Source organism: Chiloscyllium punctatum, chromosome 12 (genome assembly GCF_047496795.1).
Source record: "Chiloscyllium punctatum isolate Juve2018m chromosome 12, sChiPun1.3, whole genome shotgun sequence".
Lineage (NCBI taxonomy): Eukaryota > Metazoa > Chordata > Chondrichthyes > Orectolobiformes > Hemiscylliidae > Chiloscyllium > Chiloscyllium punctatum.
In genome coordinates, this window is record NC_092750.1 from 55,599,954 (window position 1) to 55,622,003 (window position 22,050).

At 41.0% G+C, this 22,050-nt stretch overlaps 1 protein-coding gene across 12 annotated transcripts in view; it reads right to left on the minus strand.

The window, feature by feature from the left end:
- Window positions 1–22,050, minus strand: part of chl1b (cell adhesion molecule L1-like b) — an 885,223-nt gene that overhangs the window by 221,846 nt on the left and 641,327 nt on the right. For all 12 annotated transcript variants that reach the window (XM_072582623.1, XM_072582619.1, XM_072582621.1 and 9 more), the window contains one exon: window positions 18,088–18,310. In XM_072582623.1, coding sequence (XP_072438724.1) covers window positions 18,088–18,310 — 223 coding nt within the window. The remainder of the gene's footprint in view (window positions 1–18,087; window positions 18,311–22,050) is intronic.

Genomic DNA, 22,050 nt, shown 5'->3' on the forward strand with positions numbered 1-22,050 from the left:
GGACTGGCTCTAATGTAATGAGGAGTATGTCAGGTTCGAAGCAATCGATTATAACAGGGGACTCTCTCATCAGAAGCACAGACAGCCAACTCTGCGGCTGACAGCAAGACATCAAAACGGTGTGTTGCCTCCCTGGAACTAGGATCAAGGATATCTCGGAGAGGATGCAGAATATTCTCACAGGCAGAGGGATCAGTGAAGGTTGTTGTATATATTAGAACTAACGACACAGGGAATGAAAAGGACAAAGTTCTGAGGAGAGAATATAGGAAGTTAGGCAGGAATTTGAAAAGTAGGTCCTCGAGGGTAGTACTATCTGGATTACTCCCACAGCCATGAGCTAATGCAGGTTAGAATAGGAGGTTAGAGCAGATGAATGCGTGGTCGAGGAGCTGGTGCAGGAGAGAAAGATTCACATTTTTGGATCATTGGAATCTCTTCTGAGGTAGAGGTGACCTGTATAAGAAGGATGGATTACACCTGATTGAAAGGGGACTAATATAATGGCTGGGAAATTTGCTAGAGCTGCTCGGGACGATTTAAACTACTAAGGTGGGGGAATGGGACCCAGAGAAATAGTGATCAAAGAGATACAGTCCGAGACTGGCACAGTTGGGAACAAGAATAAGTCAAACAGACAGGGCAGGTAAGAACAAAGCAGAGAACAAGGTAGTACTGATAAATTAAACTGTATTTATTTCAATGCAAGAGGCCTAACAGATAAGGCAGATGAACTTAGGGCATGGCAGACAACACGGGACTGGATTATCATGCAATTACAGAAACAGGACTCAGAGACAAGGATGGACAGGACTGGCACCTTAATGTTCCAGGGTATAGATGCTATAGCAAGGATAGAAAGGGGGTACAAGAAAGGAGGGGGAATAGCGTTTGTGACTAAGGATAACATTACGGCTTTATTTCGGGAAGATATTCCTGGGAATACATCCAGGGATGTTACTTGGGTGGAATTGAGAAATAAGAAAGGGATGATCACCTTATTGGGATTGCACTATAGGTCACCCAATCGTCAGCAGGAAATTGAGAAACAAATTTTTAAGCAGATCTCGGTTATCTTTAAGGTTAATAGGGTGGTTATGGTAGGGGATTTTAACTTTCCAAACATAGGACTGCTGTAACATTAAGGGCTTGGATGGGAGGACTTTGTTAAGCGTGCACAAGAACATTTTCTTATTCAGTATGTGAATGCACCTATAAGAGCAGGTGCAAAATTTGACCTACTTTTGGGAAGTAAGGCAGGCAGGGCATTCCTGATCAAGAGCTTATATTCTAAACGTCTACTCTCCTGCTCCTCAGATGCTGCTGGACCAGCTGTGCTTTTCCAGCTCCACACCTTTTGACTCTGATCTCCAGCATCTGCAGTCCTCACTTTCTCACTCCTGACTAAGAGGTCAGTGGGGGAGTACTTTGGGCCAGTGACCATACTTCTATTAGTCTCACAATTGTTCTGGACTTGGATAGACCAGATCTAAAAGTTAAAGTTCTACTTTGATGAAAGGCCAATTTTGACAGTATAAGGCAAGAACCTTCGAACGCTAATTGGGGGTGGATATTCACACATCAAGGGATAGCTGGAAAATGGGAAACAATCAGAAATGAGATAACGAGAGAACAGAGAAAGTACATTTCTGTTTGGGAGAAGGGCAAGGCTGATAGGTGTAGTGAAAACTGGATGACTACAGAAATTGAGGCTTTGTTCAAGAATGGGGAAGAAGCATAAGTCAGGCCCAGAAAACAGAAATCAAGTGATTCCCTAGAAGAGTCTAAAGACAGTAGGAGTATACTTAAGAGGAAATCAGGAGGGTAAAAAGGGGACATGAGACAGCTTTGGCAAATAAGGAGAATCCAAAGGGATTCAACAAATGCATTAAGAACAAAAGGGTAACTAGGGAGAGAATAGCAAGATTAGTAAGATTGCCTATGTGTGGAACTGCAGGAAATGGGGAAAATATTAAATGAGTATTTTGTATCAGTGGAAAAGAATATGGAATGTGGGGAAATAAATAGTGACATTTTGAAAAGAGGTGGTGGTGTCGGTGGTCTTAAAATGTATGTAAGTGGATAAATTCCCTAGGACCTGATCAGGTGTACTCTAGAACTATGTGGGAAGCTAGGGAAGTGATTGCTAGGTCTCTTACTGAGATATTTGTATCATCAATAGTTACAGGTGAAGTGCCAGAAGACTGAAGATTGGCTAACGAGGTGCCACTATTTAAGAAAGGTGGTAAGGAAAAGCCAGGAAACTATAGTCCAGTGAGCATCGGTGATGGGCAAGTTGTTGGAGGGAATCCTGAGGGGCAGGATTTACATGTATTTGGAAAAGTAAGGACTGATAGTCAACATGACTTTTTGTGTGGGAACTCATGTCTCATGAACTTGATTGAGTTTTTTCAAGTAACAAAGACAACTGAGGAGGGCAGAGTAGTGGATGTGATCTATTTGAACTTCAGTAAGGCGTTCGACAAGGTTTTTCACGGTAGACTGGTTAGCAAGGTTCGATCACACGGAATACAAGGAGAACTAACCATTTGGATAGAGAACTGGCTTGAAGGTAGAAGTCAGAGGATGGTGGTGGAGGTTTCCTTTTCAGATTGGAGGTCTGTGACCAGTAGTGTGCCACAAAGATTGATGCTGGGCCAACTGCTTTTTGTCATTTATTTTGATTTTGACATGAACATAAGAGGTATGGTTTCTAAGTTTGTAGATGACACCAAAATTGGAGGTGTGGTAGACAGCAAAAAGGTTACGTCAGAGTTCAACAGGATCTTGATCAGAGTCTTGATTGATTCCTGAAGAAGGGCTCATGCCCGAAACATCAATTCTCCTGCTCCTTGGATGCTGCCTGACCTGCTGCACTTTTTCAGCAACACATTTTCAGCTCTTGATCAGATTGGCCAATAAGTGGTCGATCGAGTTTAATTCAGATAAAATGTGAGGTGCTGCATTTTAGAACAGCAAATCACGTCAGGATTGATACAGTTAATGTTAAGATCCTGGGGAGTGTTGCTGAACAAAGTGACCTTATAGTGTAGGTTCATTGTTCCTTGAAAGTAGAGTCGCAGGTAGATAGGATAGTGAAGGTGGTGTTTGGTATGCTTACCTTTATTGGTCAGTGCATTGAGTATAGGATTTGGGAAGTCATGCTGCAGATGTACAGGACATTGGTTAGGACACTATTAGAATACAATGCACAATTCTGGTCTCCCTGCAATAGGAAGGATGTTGGGAAACTTGAAAGGGTTCAGAAAAGATTTACAAGGATGTTGCCAGGGTTGGGGGATTTGAGCTACAGGGAGAGGCTGAATCAGCTGAAGCTATTTTCCCTGGAGCTTCGGGAGCTGGGGTGTGACATTATAGAGGTATATAAAATCATGAGGGGCATGGATAGGGGAAATAGACAATGTCTTTTCCCTGGGGTGGGGAAGGCCATAGGTTCAAGGTGAGAGAGAAAAGATTTAAAAGGGGCAAGCTTTTCATGCAGAAAGTGGTGTGTGCATAGAATGAGCTGCCAGAGGTAGTGGTGGAGGCTGGTACAATTGTCGCACTTAAAGGCACCTGGGTTGGTACATGAATAGACAGAGTTTGGAGGAATATGGGATAAGTGTTAGCAAATGGAACTCGATTTATTCAGGATATCTGTTCGGCAGAGTTGAATTTCACCAATGGGTGTGTTTCTGGAGTGTACATTTATATTACTTTATGTCTGAACAAGTTGTTTGGAAAAATTTATACAACCTTGGGCTGGCAAATGACAAATAGCATTCACCATGCCTAAGTGCGAGGCAATGACCATCCCAAGCTAAAAAGAATCTAACATCTTTGCCTGGCCTTCCAAGCACATTACCATTATTGAATTCTCATCATTAATATGTTGCGGTTTACTGTTAATCATCAATAGAACTGTGCTTGTCACTCAGTATGGCTAATAGCAGAGGACAGAGACTGGGAGTTTGCATTCCTGACTCCTCAAAGCTTCGTCATTGTTTTGTTAGAGGACTCAGGAGGGGGCGGTATTGAAGAAAATCAGTATGAGTAAGAAAATGGTGCTGGGATAAGTTATGGGGTTCAAGGGTGGCAAAAACAGGTGAGGGCCTTGTCAGCTATATCCCAGAATACCAAAGGAGTTGGCCTGAAAAATATTGGATGTATCGGTAGTAATCTTCCAAACTTTAGACACTGGAACAGATCCTATAGACTAAAGGATGGAAAATGTGACACCACTCATTAAAAAAGGAGAGAGAAAAGACCAACAGAGAAATATAGACTAGATAGTCTAACATCAAGAGAGGGGAAAACACTGGAGTCTTTTACAAAAGACATGATCACAGAACATTTGGAAAGCATGAATGGAACTGGTTAAGGCCAGCATGGGTTTATGAAATGGTTAACTATCTACTGGAGTTTTTAAGGATGTAATTATTGGAATAGATAAGGGAGAAACAGTGGATGTGGTTTATTTGGGTCTAAGAATTCTGAAGAATGTCACTGAGTGAAATGTTCATTCAGAGAGATGGTGCAGTGTGAATGGGCTGAATGGCCTCCTTCTGCTTCACAATAATTTGACAACACCTTCCAAATTAACAGCTCTACCATCTGGAAGGACCTGGGTAGGAGTAATCTGGTAACAGCAGCACCTGCAAATTTCCCATTAAATTGCATGAGTTACCAGCATATTGTTAGTACTTCATTCTCCTTTTAATGGTACTGTATGTGTACCTACATCTCCTTGCCAGGCCACTCATGTCCTATCACAAAATTATAGATCGCTTATGGTGCAGAGGAGGCCATTCAGCTTATCATGTCTGCACCAGTCCTCCAACTGAGTATCATTACCTACTGCCAATTTTTTGCTTTTCTTGTTCTCCATCTTTTTACACAATACATCTATCCAAAATAATCTTCAATCATACCTCCAGGCACTTCCTAACTAACTGAAATGTGAAAACCTTTCATGGCAAATCACATTTGTTCCTTTGTGAATCAATTTAAATCTATGCTTTCTAATCGTTGTGGTTCTGTTCACCAAGCTGGGAATTTGTGTTGGAGACGTTTCATCCCTTGTCTAGGTGACATCCTCAGTGCTTGGGAGCCTCCATGTGAAGCGCTTCTGTGATGTTTCCTCCGGCATTTATAGTGATTTGAATCTGCCGCTTCCTGTTGTCAGTTCCAGTTGTCCGCTGCAGTGGCCAGTATATTGGGTCCAGGTCGATGTACTTATTGATTGAATCTGTGGATGAGTGCCATGCCTCTAGGAATTCCCTGGCTGTTCTCTGTTTGGTAAAATCAATGACTGCAGATGCTGGAAATCAGATTCTGGATTAGTGGTGCTGGAAGAGCACAGCAATTCAGGCAGCATCCAAGGAGCTTCTTGTCCTATAATAGTAGTGTTGTCCCAGTCGAATTCATGTTGCTTGTCATCTGAGTGTGTGGTTACTAAGGATAGTTGGTCATGTCGTTTCATGGCTAGTTGGTGTTCATGGATGCGGATCGTTAGCTGTCTTCCTGTTTGTCCTATGTAGTGTTTTGTGCAGTCCTTGCATGGGATTTTGTACACTACATTGGTTTTGCTCATGCTGGGTATCGGGTCCTTCGTCCTGGTGAGTTGCTGTCTGAGAGTGGCTGTTGGTGTGTGTGCTGTTATGAGTCCCAGTGGTCACAGTAGTCTGGCTGTCAGTTCAGAAATGTTTTTGATGTATGGTAGTGTGGCTAGTCCTTTGGGTTGTGGCATGTCCTCATTCTGTTGTCTTTCCCTTAGGGCACCTGTTGATAAAATTGCGAGGGTATCCGTTTTTGGCGAATACATTGTATAGGTGTTCTTCTTCCTCTTTTTGCAGTTCTGGTGTACTGCAGTGTGCTGTGGCCCTTTTGAATAGTGTCTTGATGCAACTTCTTTTGTGTGTGTTGGGGTTGTTGCTTTCGTAGTTTAGGACTTGGTCTGTGTGTGTGGCTTTCCTGTATGGACAGCTAGAACTGACAACCAGAAGCGGCAGGTACAAATCCCTATAAATGCCGGAGGAAACATCACAGAAGCGCTTCACAGGAGGCTCCCAAGCACTGAGGATGTCACCTAGACAGGGAACGAAACGTCTGCAACACAAATTCCCAGCTCGGCGAACAGAACCACTACAACGAGCACCCGAGCTACAAATCTTCTCCCAAACTTTGAACATGCTTTCTTATTTTTGTTCCTTTTACAAATTGGAACAGGTACTCATCATCTACTCTATCCAGCCCACTTTATCATTCTAAAAAAAGCTCAATCAGATCTCCGATCTGCCTCCTTCTCTCCAAAGACAATAGTCTCAACTACAATCTATACTCATATAATAGGGGGAAGCCACAGCATTGTGGTACTATTACCTGATTCTTAACCCAGAGGTGAGAGTGTGGTGCTGGAAAGCACACAGGTCAGGCAGCATCCAAGGAGCAGGAGAATCAATGTTTTCAGGCATAAGCCCTTCATCAGGAATGAGGCTTGGGAGCCAGGGGAGCTGAGACACAAATGGGAGGGGATAGGGCTGGGGGGGAAGGTAGCTGAGAATGCAATAGGTAGATTAAGATGGGGGAGAATGTGATAGGTGAGAGAGGAAGGTGGAGAGGATAATTGGGAAAGACGGTGGATAGGTCAAGTGGGCGGTGCTAAATTTGTGGCTTGGGACTGTGGTAAAGTGGGGGGTGGAGGGGGGTGGTGGGGAGAGGAAATGAGGAAACTGGTGAAATCCACATTAATCCCATGCGGTCGAAGGGCCCCAAGGTTGGAAGATGAGGCGTTTCAACTCAGCACCGCCCTCATCACCTGTCCATCTTCCTTCCCAGCTATCCGCTCTACCGTCCTCACTGACCTATCACCATTATCCTCACCTTTATCTACCTATCGCACTCTCAGCTATCTTGCCCCAGCCCCACTTGGCTCCCATTTGTCTCTCTACCCTTTGGCTCACAAGCCTCATTCCTGATGAAGGGCTTACGCTCGAAGCGTCGATTCTCCTGCTCCTTGGATGCTGTCTGACCTGCTGTGCTTTTCCAGCACCACACTCTCGACTCTGATCTCCAGCATCTGCAGTCCTCACTTCCTCCTAGTTGATATTAACCCAGAGACCCAGGCAACGTTCTGGGGATCTGGGTTCAAAGCCCGCCATGGCAGATGGTGGAATTTCAATTCAATAAAAATCCAGATTTAAAAGTTTAATCTTGACCATGAAATGATTGTTATCCCATCTGGTTAACTATGATCTTTCAGGGAAGGAAACTACTGTCCTTACCTGGTCTGGCCTCCATGTTACTCCAGAGCCATGGCAATGTGATTAACTCTTAAATACCCTCTTGGTAATGAGGAATGGGCAATAAATGCTGGTCTAGCCAGTAATGCCCACATCCCATGAATGAATTAAAAAAGAAACTGAAGTTCTTAATTCCTAGAAACATTTAAATTACTTCTAAGTTAACTCAAATGCATTCTCTCTCCTTTAAATAATGTGGCATCCATAACAATACACAATATTGTCAGGTCTAACAAGTGTTGTGTACAAGTTCGACATCATCTTGTGCTCTACACTCCAAGTAATAAACCCAAGATTTTAAAAATTGCTCTCTCTACCCGCCCTGCCACCTTCAATGATCTGTGCATACAAGTCCCAGGTTCCTTGGTTCCCGTACCCGATTTAGATTTGTATGCCTTATTTTATGTTGGCTTTCAATGCTCGGCCAACCTTACTTTTCTCCCCATTGAACTACATCTGCCAACTATCAGCCACATTTTCAGCTTGTCTCTGTTGTTTTGGACATCTAAAATGTCCTCCTCACAGTCTACAATTCTTCCGAGTTTTACTTAATACACAGCATGTAAAACAAGGGTCCCAATAGCAATGCCTGGAGAACTTCATTTCCTCCAGCTTGAAAAATGTATGTTGACTCTGGCTGATTTCATTCAGCCAATTTTGTATCCATGCTGTTACTGTCCCTTTTAATCCATGGTATATAACTTTCCTCACAGATCTGTTACGTGTCACTATATCAAAGGCCTTCTGAAAATCTTTGTTCACCAAATAGACTGTATTATTCACATTCAAATTTTCTGACTCCTCATAGAAACAGAGATCCGCTACAGTGTGGAAGTAGGCCTGTGATAACTGAAACAAGACAGATAGAATTGAACCCAGGCCCCTGGTGGTATGAGGCAGCACTGCTAACCACTGAACCACTCTGCTGACTCCAGACAACCCTCCAGCACATTAGTCAAGCCTGATTTCCCATTCAGAAATCGATGGCAGCTCTTGCCTAACCTGACCAACATTTTCTATGTGACTATTCATTCTGTCCTAAATAGTTGTTTCACAAAACTTCCCTACCACAGAAGCTAATGTGACTTATTGTTATGGCCTTTGTTTGAACACAGTTGTAATATTTGCAATTCTCCAGTCTTCTGGCACCTCCCATTGGTCTAGTGAAGACTGAAAGATTATGGTCAGTGCCCCTGCAGGTTCCACCCTCACTTCCATCAATGGCCTGAGAGGCAACCTATGGTGGTGACTCAGCTTAGTATGGCGATGTCTCAGCGTCTCAGCCTGGTCTCTCAGCAGACCGCAGTGGTCTCTGGGTCTGGTGTAACGTTGTCTTGGCCTGGTTTCTCGGTGGACCATGATCTCTCAGCCCGGCCTGGAGTGATCTCAGTCCAGCATGGCAGTATCTCGGCGTGCAAGTGAGTCCTGCCTGGGCACGTTCTGGAGGCAGCAGGTGGAGGTCAGGCAAGTGACAGGTTCAGCAGCAGCAACAGTGATGGCATCACAGCCTAACACAGGAAGAGAGAGTGGTGAGAGAGGTACTCCAGTATCTGCAGCAGCATCTTCAAGAACAGGCAGCTGAGCTCTCCCGGAGAGTGAGCTAAGCGAAGGACTCAAAGATTGCTGAAATTTTAACTTTTGCTTTCTAGTTTATATGATGAAGGACTTTAATGTTGACTACTATATTATTTCTTTATTTTTCTACTTTTTCTATGAAGGTAATACCTAGCTTTTTAAACTTTATTTTATTACTTTGTGCCAAAATCTTTGAAGTTAGGCACCTTTGTACCTCAGATAGCACTATGTGACGACATTCTACACTTTTCACTGTACTCCTGTACTTGACTGCATGTGACAATAAATTCTAAATCTAAATCCCATTTCGTGAAGAGTGACACTACTCATTGATAATTCCATAATGTTTAACTCCATTCATAACTCATCTGAAAAAGATGCAACACCTGCCAGACAACAGCAGAACTTAGACAATATGATACTCGACTTTTAAGGTGACAGATGCTTTCAGACTACCTCAGTGTCAAAAAGTAAGCACTTCCAACATAGACATCTGAGCACCTCATGACACCAAGTGTCCATTAACAATATTCTTGATCTGATCACTGGCAAAAAGCATGCCTGTGTCAGCCATATCAACATCATAGCTTTCAGTACTTTGGTACTCTGCAATCAATATTTATATTCTAATTCCACAAAATCACACTTATAAGTGAAAATAAAACATTGCTCACATATCTATTTTACAGTGAAGTTACAATGAAAATCAAGTTGGATAAGATTGCCTGCTTGCTTGGCATCTAAACCATTAGTGTTACATGGCTAATGTATGCCACAGCTCAAGAATGTATTTTCACAACTCAGCAATCATCTTCCAATAAGAATGACAAGCATCATAATAATATCCTCAGATTCAAAATCTTCCTCCAAGTCAGACCATGCAATTTGCCACATCATTTGCCACTTCTCTGCTGCACCAACTGCAGCAGAGAAGCGACAGCATTACATCATTTAGGTAGGTAATGAGAACAACAAAATGCAGACTTCTTACGTTTGTTATATCCCAAAATTTAAAAATAAACCTGTTGCCTGTGATAACTGAAACAAAAGTCTTTCAAATGTCTGTCAAAACATCTTGTATCCACAAAGTTACTTAATGAATGGGCTCAGATTTAGAATTTATTGCCAAGTGTAATGAAAATCGTAACTTTTTAAAGGTTGATTTATCAATGATGAAGGCTAATAATAATTATTATTTCAAAAAAAAATCTGAAGTATCTCAAAAAATTTCCATAATGGAGATATTAGACTGAGTTGTCTCTAACTGCTCAATCGATATTTCACTTAGAATCATGGAAGCATACAGTTCAGAGGAGGACCTTCAAAAATACATCACCATCAATATCAGTCCCACTTTGCCACATTAGGCTCATTCAAATACTTTTTTAAAAGGTTAGGATTACCCACCTCAACTACTCTACCAGGCAGTGGATTCTAAACACTGAGCACCCTCAGGTATTAATCTTTCCTAAATTCTCCTCCAAACCTCCTGCTTTTCACTGTCTAAGTGTACCTCCTTGATCCTGAACCTTTTGCACTACTTTTCAGAGATAAAAGTGCTCTGCTGAAACCATCAATTTGGATCAGTTCTTTTCTCAGTTCCTTGAGGATATTAGGATGGGTCTTATTTCAGACAGATGCTTTGCAGATATTAATTTCTTTGAATTTATTCATAACACATGCTTTAGTGATTTTTTTTACATATGCTGTTCTTTTGGCACCGGGATAACAGAGTCCTTTATTCATATTTTTTATCTATGGCTAATTAAATGCTCTATGTGACAGTAATCAAACAAAATAGGTGGATGGATATTTTGTGTTTTGTTTGATCATGCATCCAGAATGTCTTCGAAGTGTACATAAAAAAATGCTGATCCTTTTCGAATTTTGAATGCTGTTGCAAATTCTACAAATTTTGAAGCTGAAAAAATTAATGGAGATCAGGGTGTGCTATTTAAACAGGATTTTTTTGTCATAGTTTCCCTTCACAAACAGCAGGCTGAAATAAACCATGTCACACTCACACACAGCTTTGCATTTCTGGTTAATTTGCTCTTGCTCCAAATTCAACTGCTTCACTTTGACATGATGCCTGCAGCCTTGGAAATCATGATGTTGATTTCAGCATCAAGAGACAGTTCGCTGACAATTGTTGATCCAAACTGTCAACAAACTCCAGGTTAAGGTTGTGAATCTTGTTGGAAGGTGTAGCATCCAAGTCCTGGCTCATCGTTTTGGTCTTCTTAATGCTGACTGTTAGTTCAAACCCTTTGCAGGCCTGGGAGAACTGAACTACAACCGACCTACATGTGAATTTTCTAACACAATGTTAATACAACATATTCAGTCAAATGCAACTCATGGAGTAAGACATTCAATCCTTTATCTTGGCACACAGTCATGCCAACTTCAACAGCTTGCTGTCAGCTCTGGTAATATGCATCCATTATCAGATTATAATTAGTAAGAACAATCAGCTTAAATATGACAATACTTCAACTTCATAGGAATGAAGTATTGCATCTAAATTTTTCAGTTTTGGTTTGTGTTTCATCCAATCATTTGAAATAAACAAAACCAATGATCACATCACTATCATTTCTCTTTTACTTGAATGCAAGTATGTGCAGGCTAACAAATACTTCAACTTTATTCAATGTTATTTCCAACTGTTATTGCCCTTAAAGTTAATATTTCCAAACTTTCCAGCTAAAGCAGAATAGAGCTCTTGATGCTTTTGGATCCAACACCACCGCTTGTTTGAGTGTTTTTTGATATGTTAACCCTTGTAATATATACAATGAATATTTGGTTCTTGTCGAGACACCGGTCTTGAACTTTCTTAACAACACTAACAATGTACACTGCTATAAGATCCCTAATTTAGAGTTCGTCTGGATTCTATGCCCACTTATCAAATGGGTACATTAGATAACCATAAGTCTACACATGACCGATTGCAAGAACCACACTCAGCACTGACTCTATTGCAAAGTGATTATTAAAGATCAGGCAAGGATCTCTATTCAGGATTGTCACATTGTGTGATGTCATCCCTGTGCAATAATACTACACCTCTTACCAGCCAGTTCTTTTGATCATGATAAATGTCGTGAATTTTCAATTAACTAAATGACACCCACACGAAAAATGGAAACTGGTAGTGGGGGTTGGCGGGGTGGGGCGGTGCTGCTGGTGCAGGAATGTAAAAAGGATCCTAAGCAGATTAAGTGAGTTGCAGAATTATGGAAAATTAACTTTAATGTAATTAAGTTTGATATGATTGATATTGGAGTAAGCAAGATAAACCAGACTATTTCTTAGATGGTGTGACATTGAGAACTGTAATTCCAGAGGAGCAGTGAGCTTTAATTTAGATACAGAAATGACTAAAACTGGTATATATGGGTCAAAATGTAATCAAAAAGGGCTAATCAAACATTGGGATTTATTTTGAGTGGGAGAGACGAAAAAAGGATACAAACTTTGCTTCTCAATCTCAATCAGATCCCATCTATTCTGCAGATTTGGACTTAACATCTCAGAAATACTTAGGTAAAAACAATGACTGCAGATGCTGAAAACCAAATACTGGATTAGTGGCGCTGGAAGAGCACAGCAGTTCAGGCAGCATCCAACGAGCAGCGAAATTGATGTTTCGGGCAAAAGCCCTTCATCAGGAATAAAGACAGGAAGCCTGAAGCATGGAGAGATAAGCTGGAGGAGGGTGGGGGTGGGGAGAGAGTAGCATAGAGTACAATGGGTGAGTGGGGGAGGAGATGAAGGTGATAGGTCAAGGAGGAGAGGGTGGAGGGGATAGGTGGAAAAGGAGATAGGCAGGTCGGACAAGTCTGGACTAGGATGAGGTGGAGGAAGGGGAAATGAGGAAGCTGTTGAACACCCGCACCAATCAACCAAGCCGCCCTGTGGCCCAACATTTCAACTCCCCCTCCCACTCTGCCGAGGACATGGAGGTCCTGGGCCTCCTTCACCGCCGCTCCCTCACCACCAGACGCCTAGAGGAAGAACGCCTCATCTTCCGCCTCGGAACACTTCAACCCCAGGGCATCAATGTGGACTTCAACAGCTTCCTCATTTCCCCTTCCCCCACCTCATCCTAGTTTCAAACTTCCAGCTCAGTAACTGTCTCCTTGACTTGTCAGGACTTGTCCGACCTGCCTATCTTCTTTTCCACCTATCCACTCCACCCTCTCCTCCTTGACCTTTCACCTTCATCTCCTCCCCCACTCACCCATTGTACTCTATGCTACTCTCTCCCCACCCCCACCCTCCTCTAGCTTATCTCTCCTTTATTCTAGCTCACTGCCTTTATTCCTGATGAAGGGCTTTTGCCCGAAACGTCGATTTCGCTGCTCGTTGGATGCTGCCTGAACTGCTGTGCTCTTCCAGCACCACTAGTCCAGTATCTCAGAAATACTTCTCTAGTCTTGGGAAGAGCAAGGTTTACGAGAGTGTAATCAAGGTTAGATTATGAGGAGAGATTACTTAAGTTGAGGATTTTAGTATTTTAAAGTATTTGATAGAGAGACTGTTTTTTTCAGCTTATGGAGATGAGGACAATAGGATAGCAATTACAAATTTTCATTTGGTTTACACTTGCCTCTGTAAGTAAAAGTTGATAGGTTTATTAAGACTAGGCTTCAGTGTTAGCCCATGATTTTGAGGGTTCTAGCTCAATTTTAAAATCATAGCCAACCCCATTGAGGAATCAATACAGAAATACTTCTACAAGCATAAAGCTGGAGTTGCGAGCTCACTTGCTCATTTTAAAACAAATGTCAATACATTTTTGTTAGCCAAAGAATTTAAGAGATATGGAGCCAAGATGGATAAGTCAAGTCAAGTTACAGGTTGGCAATCGTCACAGTGGATGGTGGAATGGATTTCATGGGGGAAGAGACACATTGAGAAGTTTATATAACCTACTCCTGTTCCTATATCCTCTCCAGCGGTAATATGTTTATTCTTAGATCCTACACAAGTACATCTCTCTTTTAGCACCCAATCGAATTTGTGCAAAATTAGGAATAATGAGAAACCTGGTTTGAACAAAAACAAAAATCTATTTAAAAAGAAATGCTTTTTTTATTTTGTGAATCAGGTTTGGGAACAGTGAAATCTATGCATTAATATCAGTCAATCAAGCATCAATTTTCTAGTAACTTCAAATATCAGATGCATTTGACAGCACCTTAACTGGAAAGGTGATAAGATTTGGGTCTGGGTTGGGGGAAATAATTAAATCAGTTCAAAGCTCTGTGATAGTGACAGGTTTGAAGGCCTTTAAAGAACATGGTTAAGAAATGTGTTCACACATTGTGCTACGCAGACTGAACATTCATTCTTCAGAATCCCGGAGTGCCTTTAGCTGCTCCCTGTGGGGGCCAGTTAGCTCAGCTGTTAGCTGAGATGGCTGGTTGGTGATGAAGAGTGATGCCAACAGTGTGGGTTCACTTCCCATACCAGCTGAGGACTTTGTGAAGATTCCCATATTCTCAGTCTTGCCTGAGATATGATGACCTTCGGGTTAAACCATTAGTCATCCCTCAGGCTTGTCTTCTAGGATTATGGCAACTCACAGCTTCCTTCATTAGTAACATTCAAAAACATTTTTTATGATGATTTCCAAACTTTTGAAAATCATTTATCTCCTTGTTTACTATCCCTTTCATGTTTTTTTCTCTCTCTTTCGGGGCTGCAACTCTACCCTATCCTCTCATCTCTCCCCTGTCCCTCCCTCAACCCTAACAGCTCAGCTTCAGCATAAATACCCCATTTTCCCGGCTACTTACAGTTCCGATGAAGAGTCACTGGATTCAAAGCATTAACACTCCTGTCTTCACTCAGATACTGTCAGATCTGCTGAGGTTCTCCAGCATTTCTATTTTTGTTACAGAGTTTTCAATTGTGATTGCATGTTCCGATAGCTTTTACACTCAATGAATGGAAGGTAGCAGAATGGGTGGAGTGAGGGGTTAAACATTTTTAAATGGGAAATCCGCCCATTTCGAATCTTAATGGAGATAGGTTGGGAACAGGCATCCTTCACAGCATCCAGGCTGATTGCTGAAATACTCCAATTTAAATTAACTTGTGGTTTTCAAATCTATGAACTGAGAGCCGCAATACAAAAGGAGAGCTGAAGGGAGGAGACATGCTCGAGCCATCAGCTAAGTGCCTTTATGGTGTAGATTGTGTGCCAGCTGGAGCTAGAATGCCCTACCTGCCTGAAACACCCAGCCGTCAATATGATCTCTACGTCTCAGATCCACAAGCATTGACCAATTCCTTCCCAAGAGCCATCAAACAATACCTTCCTGCATTCTAGGATTGGTGACTAACCCCAGAGCGCAATAAGCAGTATCCCTGACAACCTTGTTGTACATTCAACTTTCTTCCCCTTTTCCACCCTGTGATACCCTGCTCATACTGCCTCATATTATGAATTCCAACTCTTTCCCCCTCACCCTGCAATATCCAACTCTCCCCCTCACCCTCCAATATCCAACTCTCCCCCATCACCTTGCAATATCCAACTCACTACCCTCCCCACCTTGCAATATCCAACTCTTTCCCTCCCACCTTGCAATATCCAACTCTCTCCTCTCATCTTACAATATCCAACTCTCTCTCTCCCCTCATCTTGCAATATCTAACTCATGCTCTCCCCCCTCATCTTGCAATATCAAACTCTCTCTCTCCCCCCTAATCTTGCAATATCAAACTCTTCCCCCCCAACCTTGTCATATCCAAGTATTGCCCCTCCCCCACCCCAAAATATCCAACTCTCTCTCCCTAATCTTGGAATATGCAACTCTCTCTCCCTTATCTTGCCCCCTCAACTCTCCTCGCCCCCCTCAACTTAAAATATCCAACTCTTTCCTTTTTGCCTTGTAATATCCATCTCTCTCCCCTCACAATATGCAGTGCCAGACTTTCTCCCCTTTCTGTAATATATCACTCCATCCTATAATAATTGTCTCCGCCCTCAGGCTCTGCAATATCCAACAATTTCCAACATTCACCCAAATTTTAAAGTCAAGTGAAACAATGTATGAGCCTAAGGAGTGTTTGCATGCTTTACAGAACAATATACAGAGGAACTTTGATTATCCAAACATCACGGGCGGGGAGTATTTCATTCGGTTAATCGAATGCCGGATAACATAGTTTAGTTGAGCATTGGGACCTTGCAATCTTGCTGGATAATCGAATGCCAGATAATCATGATTCCTCTATACATTCATTAGATTGTGCAGAAAGCACTTTTAATAGATTTTTACCGGTACTTAGTTTCAAATCATGTTTTACATGACCAGCAATTAGTAGTCAGTCTTCACACATGGATTATACAGGTAAGCCAATATGTATTGCCCCTGAGGGCATTAAAAATCAAATATAATCAGCATGGTTTTATGAAGTGAAAAGCATGGCTGATGAATTTATCCAAACTTTTTGAAGAAGGCTCAACCAGAGTGGATAGAAAGGAACCAATAGATGTGTTGCATTTGGACTTCCAGAAGGCGTTCAACAAAGTATCTCTCAAAAGATTAAGTCATATGACAACAGCCCACAGTGTTGGAGGTTGTACGTCGGCATGGTTAGAGAATTGGCTCATGAGCAGGAATCAGCAACTGGGGATACGGGTTTTTTTTGTCAAGTTGACAATCTATGACCTGTGGGGTTCCACATGCATTACAGCAGGGACCACAACTGTTTACAATATACAGAATAACTTGGAGGAAGGAAGTGAAGTACTGCAGTTAGATTTGCAGGTAAAACTAAAATAGGTGGACAGACAAGTTGTGAATGGGATACAAAGAGTTTAAAGAGAGATATTGATACGTTAAGCAAGTGGGATAAGGTTTTGGCAAATGGGAGTATAATGTGGGAAACTGCAAAGTTGTCCATATTGGAAGAGAGAGCAAAATAACAGAATATTAATTTCATGGGGATTTAAAAAGCTGCAATACAAAGGGACTTGGGTGCTTCTTGTACACGAAACACAGAAAGGCACGAGGTAATCATGAAGGCCTATTGCAATGTTGGTCCCTATTTCAATTTGGTTGGAGAATAAGAGTAGGGACGTCTTACTACAACTGTTCCAGCTGCTGGTACGACCATATTTGGGCAACTGTGAGCAGTTTTGGTCCCCTTGAAGAAATATATCATTTCATTGGAGATAATTCAGAGAAGGCTTAGTCGGATAGTCCCTGGCATGGAGGGATTGCCTTCTGAACAAAGATTAAACAGATTGGGACTCTACTGACTGCAGTTTAGAAGAATGGGAGGTGATCCATTGAAACATATAGGATTCTTAAGGGGCTTGAAAGAGAGGATGTTTCCTGTCATGGGCAAGTCTTGGACCAGAGGGCATAGGTTCATGAGTAAGGGACACCAACTTAAGACTGAGGCAAGAAGAAATTTGTTCTCTAAGAAGGCATTGAGTCTTCGGAACTCCTGGTACAGAGAGCTATGGGGACACAGTCTTTGTGTGTATTTCAGATTGAGATACATAGATCCTTGATCAGGAGAGTAACAGGGAAATGACAGGAACGTGGACGTGAGGAATGTTGGAACAGCCATAATCGTACTCAATGGTGCAGCAGGCTTGATGAACTGAATGGGTGACTCCTGTTCCTATTTCTTATAGTCTTATTAAGAGTGGGATTGGATTGATTTGCAAGCCAGATCATGGGAAAGGTTGCCTGTCACAAAAGTCATCAATGAATTAATTTTTTTTTACATGAAAATCTGGTTTCCTTGGACATATTACAGCCTTAGTCCAAAAAGTACCCAATTACTGAATTCATTTCCACAACTTGCATTTTGGGGCATTGAGCTCATAGCCTCTGGAATGTTGAAGTAGTACTATAACTATTAGAATGCTGGATGTGATTAACAATCAGCCAATCTCTTATGTTCAGAATTTATTCATCTGGTAAGCTACCTCTGAAATATTTACACATATTGTAACCTTACATTTGAATGCAAAGGTAATTCTTTTAACAATTATGACAATTATCCAAAAAAACTTTCATTATCTACAGCTTTGATGCATCTGCAATTAAAGTCCTTCAAAAGATGGTTGAAAAGAGAAAAAAGATCTTATTAACAACAACAAAATTATTTTTGCAGTGCTGCTCAAATGTAACATTTCAAAGGACAATTAAAACTCAAAAATACTTACTATCCTCTCCTGAAAATCCTGTAACTATTTTTGGATTAGGGCCTGCTCCAATATCATTTATTGCTTGCACCTTAATGTCGTAAGGTACAAATGTTGAGGTATTTGTTACAAAATAGTGATGCTTCTTGACCACTTCCTCATTCCAGGTTGTGTTAGCCCCTTGCTGTCTCCAGCTAACTTTGTATCTGAGTCCAGGTCCATTCCAGTCAATGGGTTTCAGCGGCTGCAAAACACGAGGGGAGAAAATGTTTGTAGTTTTTGAATCAATCTTGAAACTGTTAGATTAAAATAATCTGCTTCAGGTTAACACTAACAAAGTAGTATGGATGTTAGAAATAGAACATTTAAGTAGTCAAGAAAATGTGGTGAAATTTGGACTCAGTAAGTATGGCAGCAACAGTGTCTGCAAATACAACGAACAGTGTATTACATTGGCAACACAGGCCTCATACTGGAAAGACAAATAAGACGTCATGGTTATATTGTTAGGAATAGCAGTGTTATAGGAAAAATGCTGACATTCAAAGTCACCTAAACGGTTAATAGCAAGATCCAAGAATTAGACAAATGGTTTAAATTTCCAGGAGCCAAGAGAGTTCTAATTAAGACTGGTGTCAGTTTCAGCATGGGTCTGTGAGATTTTGAACAAAAAGACTGATGAAAGTGGTCTGATACCAAAACTGATAAAATTAATAAGCCAGAAAAGCTCTTGAAAGCTATTGATATGGTAAATTCTCTTTCTTATCATGATTTAAGTTCTTTACAGAGGAAAGAAGTATGATACTGAATTTGAAATCTGTCCATTGTTAAATTACTCCAGCATTGTATGCACTCTGTAATTCTAATTATAGTTTCTAATACTTGCCTATTTGAATTACATCACTGAAAACAATTCATCTGATTTAACTATCATCTTGGTTTACCACGAAAGGTTCTTTCAGATAAAGTGGAATTTTCCTTGTGATAATAAATGTCTTTAAGAATATTTCACTTCCACAAATAGTTTGTTTCTGAAAGGTCACCCATAGATGAAAGTTTAAGAGTGAAAGTTAAAGATTAAGGAACATTTTGTGTTCAACATGACCAGAATAAAAGACACAAAGAAAACCCATAGAGTAAATGTCAGTGATGAAAAGGAAAACAACAAATAAGATTGATTAACTAAAGGGGAGAATATGGCCACCAAAGAAGAGACAACATATGTGACTGATAGCCAGTCACAGGCACTCTTAAAGTGGAAGCCACAACATTGCTCAGGTAAACAGAATTGCCTGATGCTACAGCAGTCAACTCACAAAAATGATGATAATATCTATCTTTTCGTATCATTGAGCAATCACCTCAATGTTGGAAATAAGCTAGTAGCTTGAAACAAAAATTGTAATCTAAGTCACAGACATCTTGTGGCACAGTGATACCTATCCCTGAGGCAGAGATTCCAGGTTCACGTACCACTCAAAGACTTGATGGCCAAGGAGGTTACAATCCTAACACAACTAAACAAGTCGAATATCAAGTTTGCAATTCCATCCCATATACACCAAAAGCAGGCTCTAAGCAGGTCAGAGATTCCTAGTCAGCAATGTGATGAAAATAAGTAGGAGCCTCAAACACTTAGTTCCAGGATAGAACATGCAGTTCCATGTACGTGTTGTCACAGTAACTCAGACTCCTTGGGAAAGTGGTTGGTTGAGATGACTGATCAGATTGGTGCAGGATTCAGCCATTGCACCTGCTGGACTGGAACTAGGAGCTGCCTCTTTGTCCTACTTATGGCTGAGATGCAGCCAGCTCAAGAAATAGCAGCCCAATCACACAGTATTGCTAATCATTGTTATAAATGTGATGATGTAACCAAACAAATTTCCTGAGGAAGTGGTGGATGTGGGTACAATGACAATGTTTAAAAGACATTTGGATGGATACATGAATAGGATAGGTTTGGAGGGATATGGGTCAGGAGCAGTCAAGTGGGATTAATTTGTTTTGGGATTATATTTGGCATGGACTAGTTGGATGGAAGGGTTTGTTTAAGTGCTATCTGACTCTACGACTGAGATTGAACAATAAATGCAAAGTATAGCCCTGTTTGTATTGATCTTGATCAAGAATATGATCGATTGCTTGATATAATCTTAAAATTTAATCTTGGAATGGTATACTCATTGATGATGTCAACTGAAGTAACTTTAGTTAATGACTCTCTGGTCTGACTTCAGCTACATGACTCTGACAATTTTGAGGTTTTAATTAATTATACTTTAGTTGATGTGCAATGATCGTAACATGATCAATTATTTTGGAAACTATCAGTATATTTTACAATAATTATATGTAACAGTTTGAGATACTTCTGCCCACTTATAAACCTTGATGATGGCCTGTCTTGTCATAATAGAGTCATACAGCACTGAAAAAGACCATTCAGTCTAATCAATCCATGCTGAGTGTAATACCAAACTAAACTAGTCCCACTTGCTTGCTCCTGGCCCATATCCCTCCAAACATTTCCTCTTCATATTATTATCCAAATATCTTTTAAATATTCTAACTGTATCAATATCCACCACTTCCTTTAAGCGGCATTTGGATAGGTACATGGATGGGTGCTTAATCTAGGATAGAAGTTCGGCACAACATCGTGGGCCGAAGGGCCTGTTCTGTGCTGTATTGTTCTATGTTCTATGTTCTATGTTCTATGTGAACCACCCTCTGTTTAAAACAACTTGCCCCTCGTGTCTTTTATAAATCTCTCCCCTCTCACCTTAAAAATGCATCCCCTTGTCTTGGAATGCTCCATTCTAGGGAAATATAACCATCATTAACTCTATCTATATCTCTCATTATTTTACAAACTTCTATCAGATCACCTCTAAATCTTCTCTGCTTGAGCGGAAAAAGTCCCAGTCTATCCAGCATTTCTTTATAACCTAGACCTTCCATACCCAGCAATATCCTGGTAATTCTCTTCTGGATCCTCTCCAGCTTAATAATATCCTTCCTATAACTGGACACAGTAGTCCAAAAGAGGCCTCACCAATGTCATGTGCAACCTCTACATGACTTGCCAGCTTCTATACTTAAAGGGTTGAGCAATGAAGGCAAGCATGCCAAATGCTTTTTTTAACTACCCTGTCGAGATATGATGCTAACTTCTAAGAATTATGTACCTGCACCCTAGGTCCCTCTGTTCTACAACACTACCCAAGGCCCTACCACCAGTTGTTATCTCAGTGGCTAGATGGCTAATAGCAATGAGATTATAGCATGGGTTTGATTCCCATTTTGGCTGAAGTAAACTCCAGACCCACCCAGAGAGCAAAAGACAGAGTCAAAATTTCACTGACGAGAAAAAACCTCCAAGAAAGCAGCTTTGGGCCAAGGGCCAGCCTCAAAACATAAGTGAATGAAATGAAGTGAACAGATGAATGAAATTACAGAACAAAATGAATGAATGATTTAACTATTGAATAAAATTAAATAATGGCTGAATGAATGTGCGAGATGTTCAAACAGATACCATTCAATTCAATTTCCGATGGGTGCACTTTGGAAACAAATGGGGATGAGGATAGTGAAGGTTCATGCGATCCTCTGTGAATATTAATTAGAAACAATCCATTGGAAGTTTTGAAGCAATAAACTAAATTCTCCTCCTGCTGGTACATTTGTGGCTATGTCCTCCATCAGGTCTGTCTATCCTCAGAATGGTCACTTGTGGTTCTTCTGAAGAATGATGTTTTTCATAGACTGACTGACTTGGAAGGGAGAAGACAAAGGACACCTGACATTTCTTGAAAATATTTGGAGAGTTGGGATAATTGCAAGGGAAATTGAAAACTCTGACTTGTGAAGAAACTTGACAAAGATCTTGGACAGTGAAAAATTTGCCCGAGTAATTTCTAAAATCCAAGTGGTAAGCTTCACTTTCCTTGTTCTGGCATTTGGTTCACCAGTTCCACT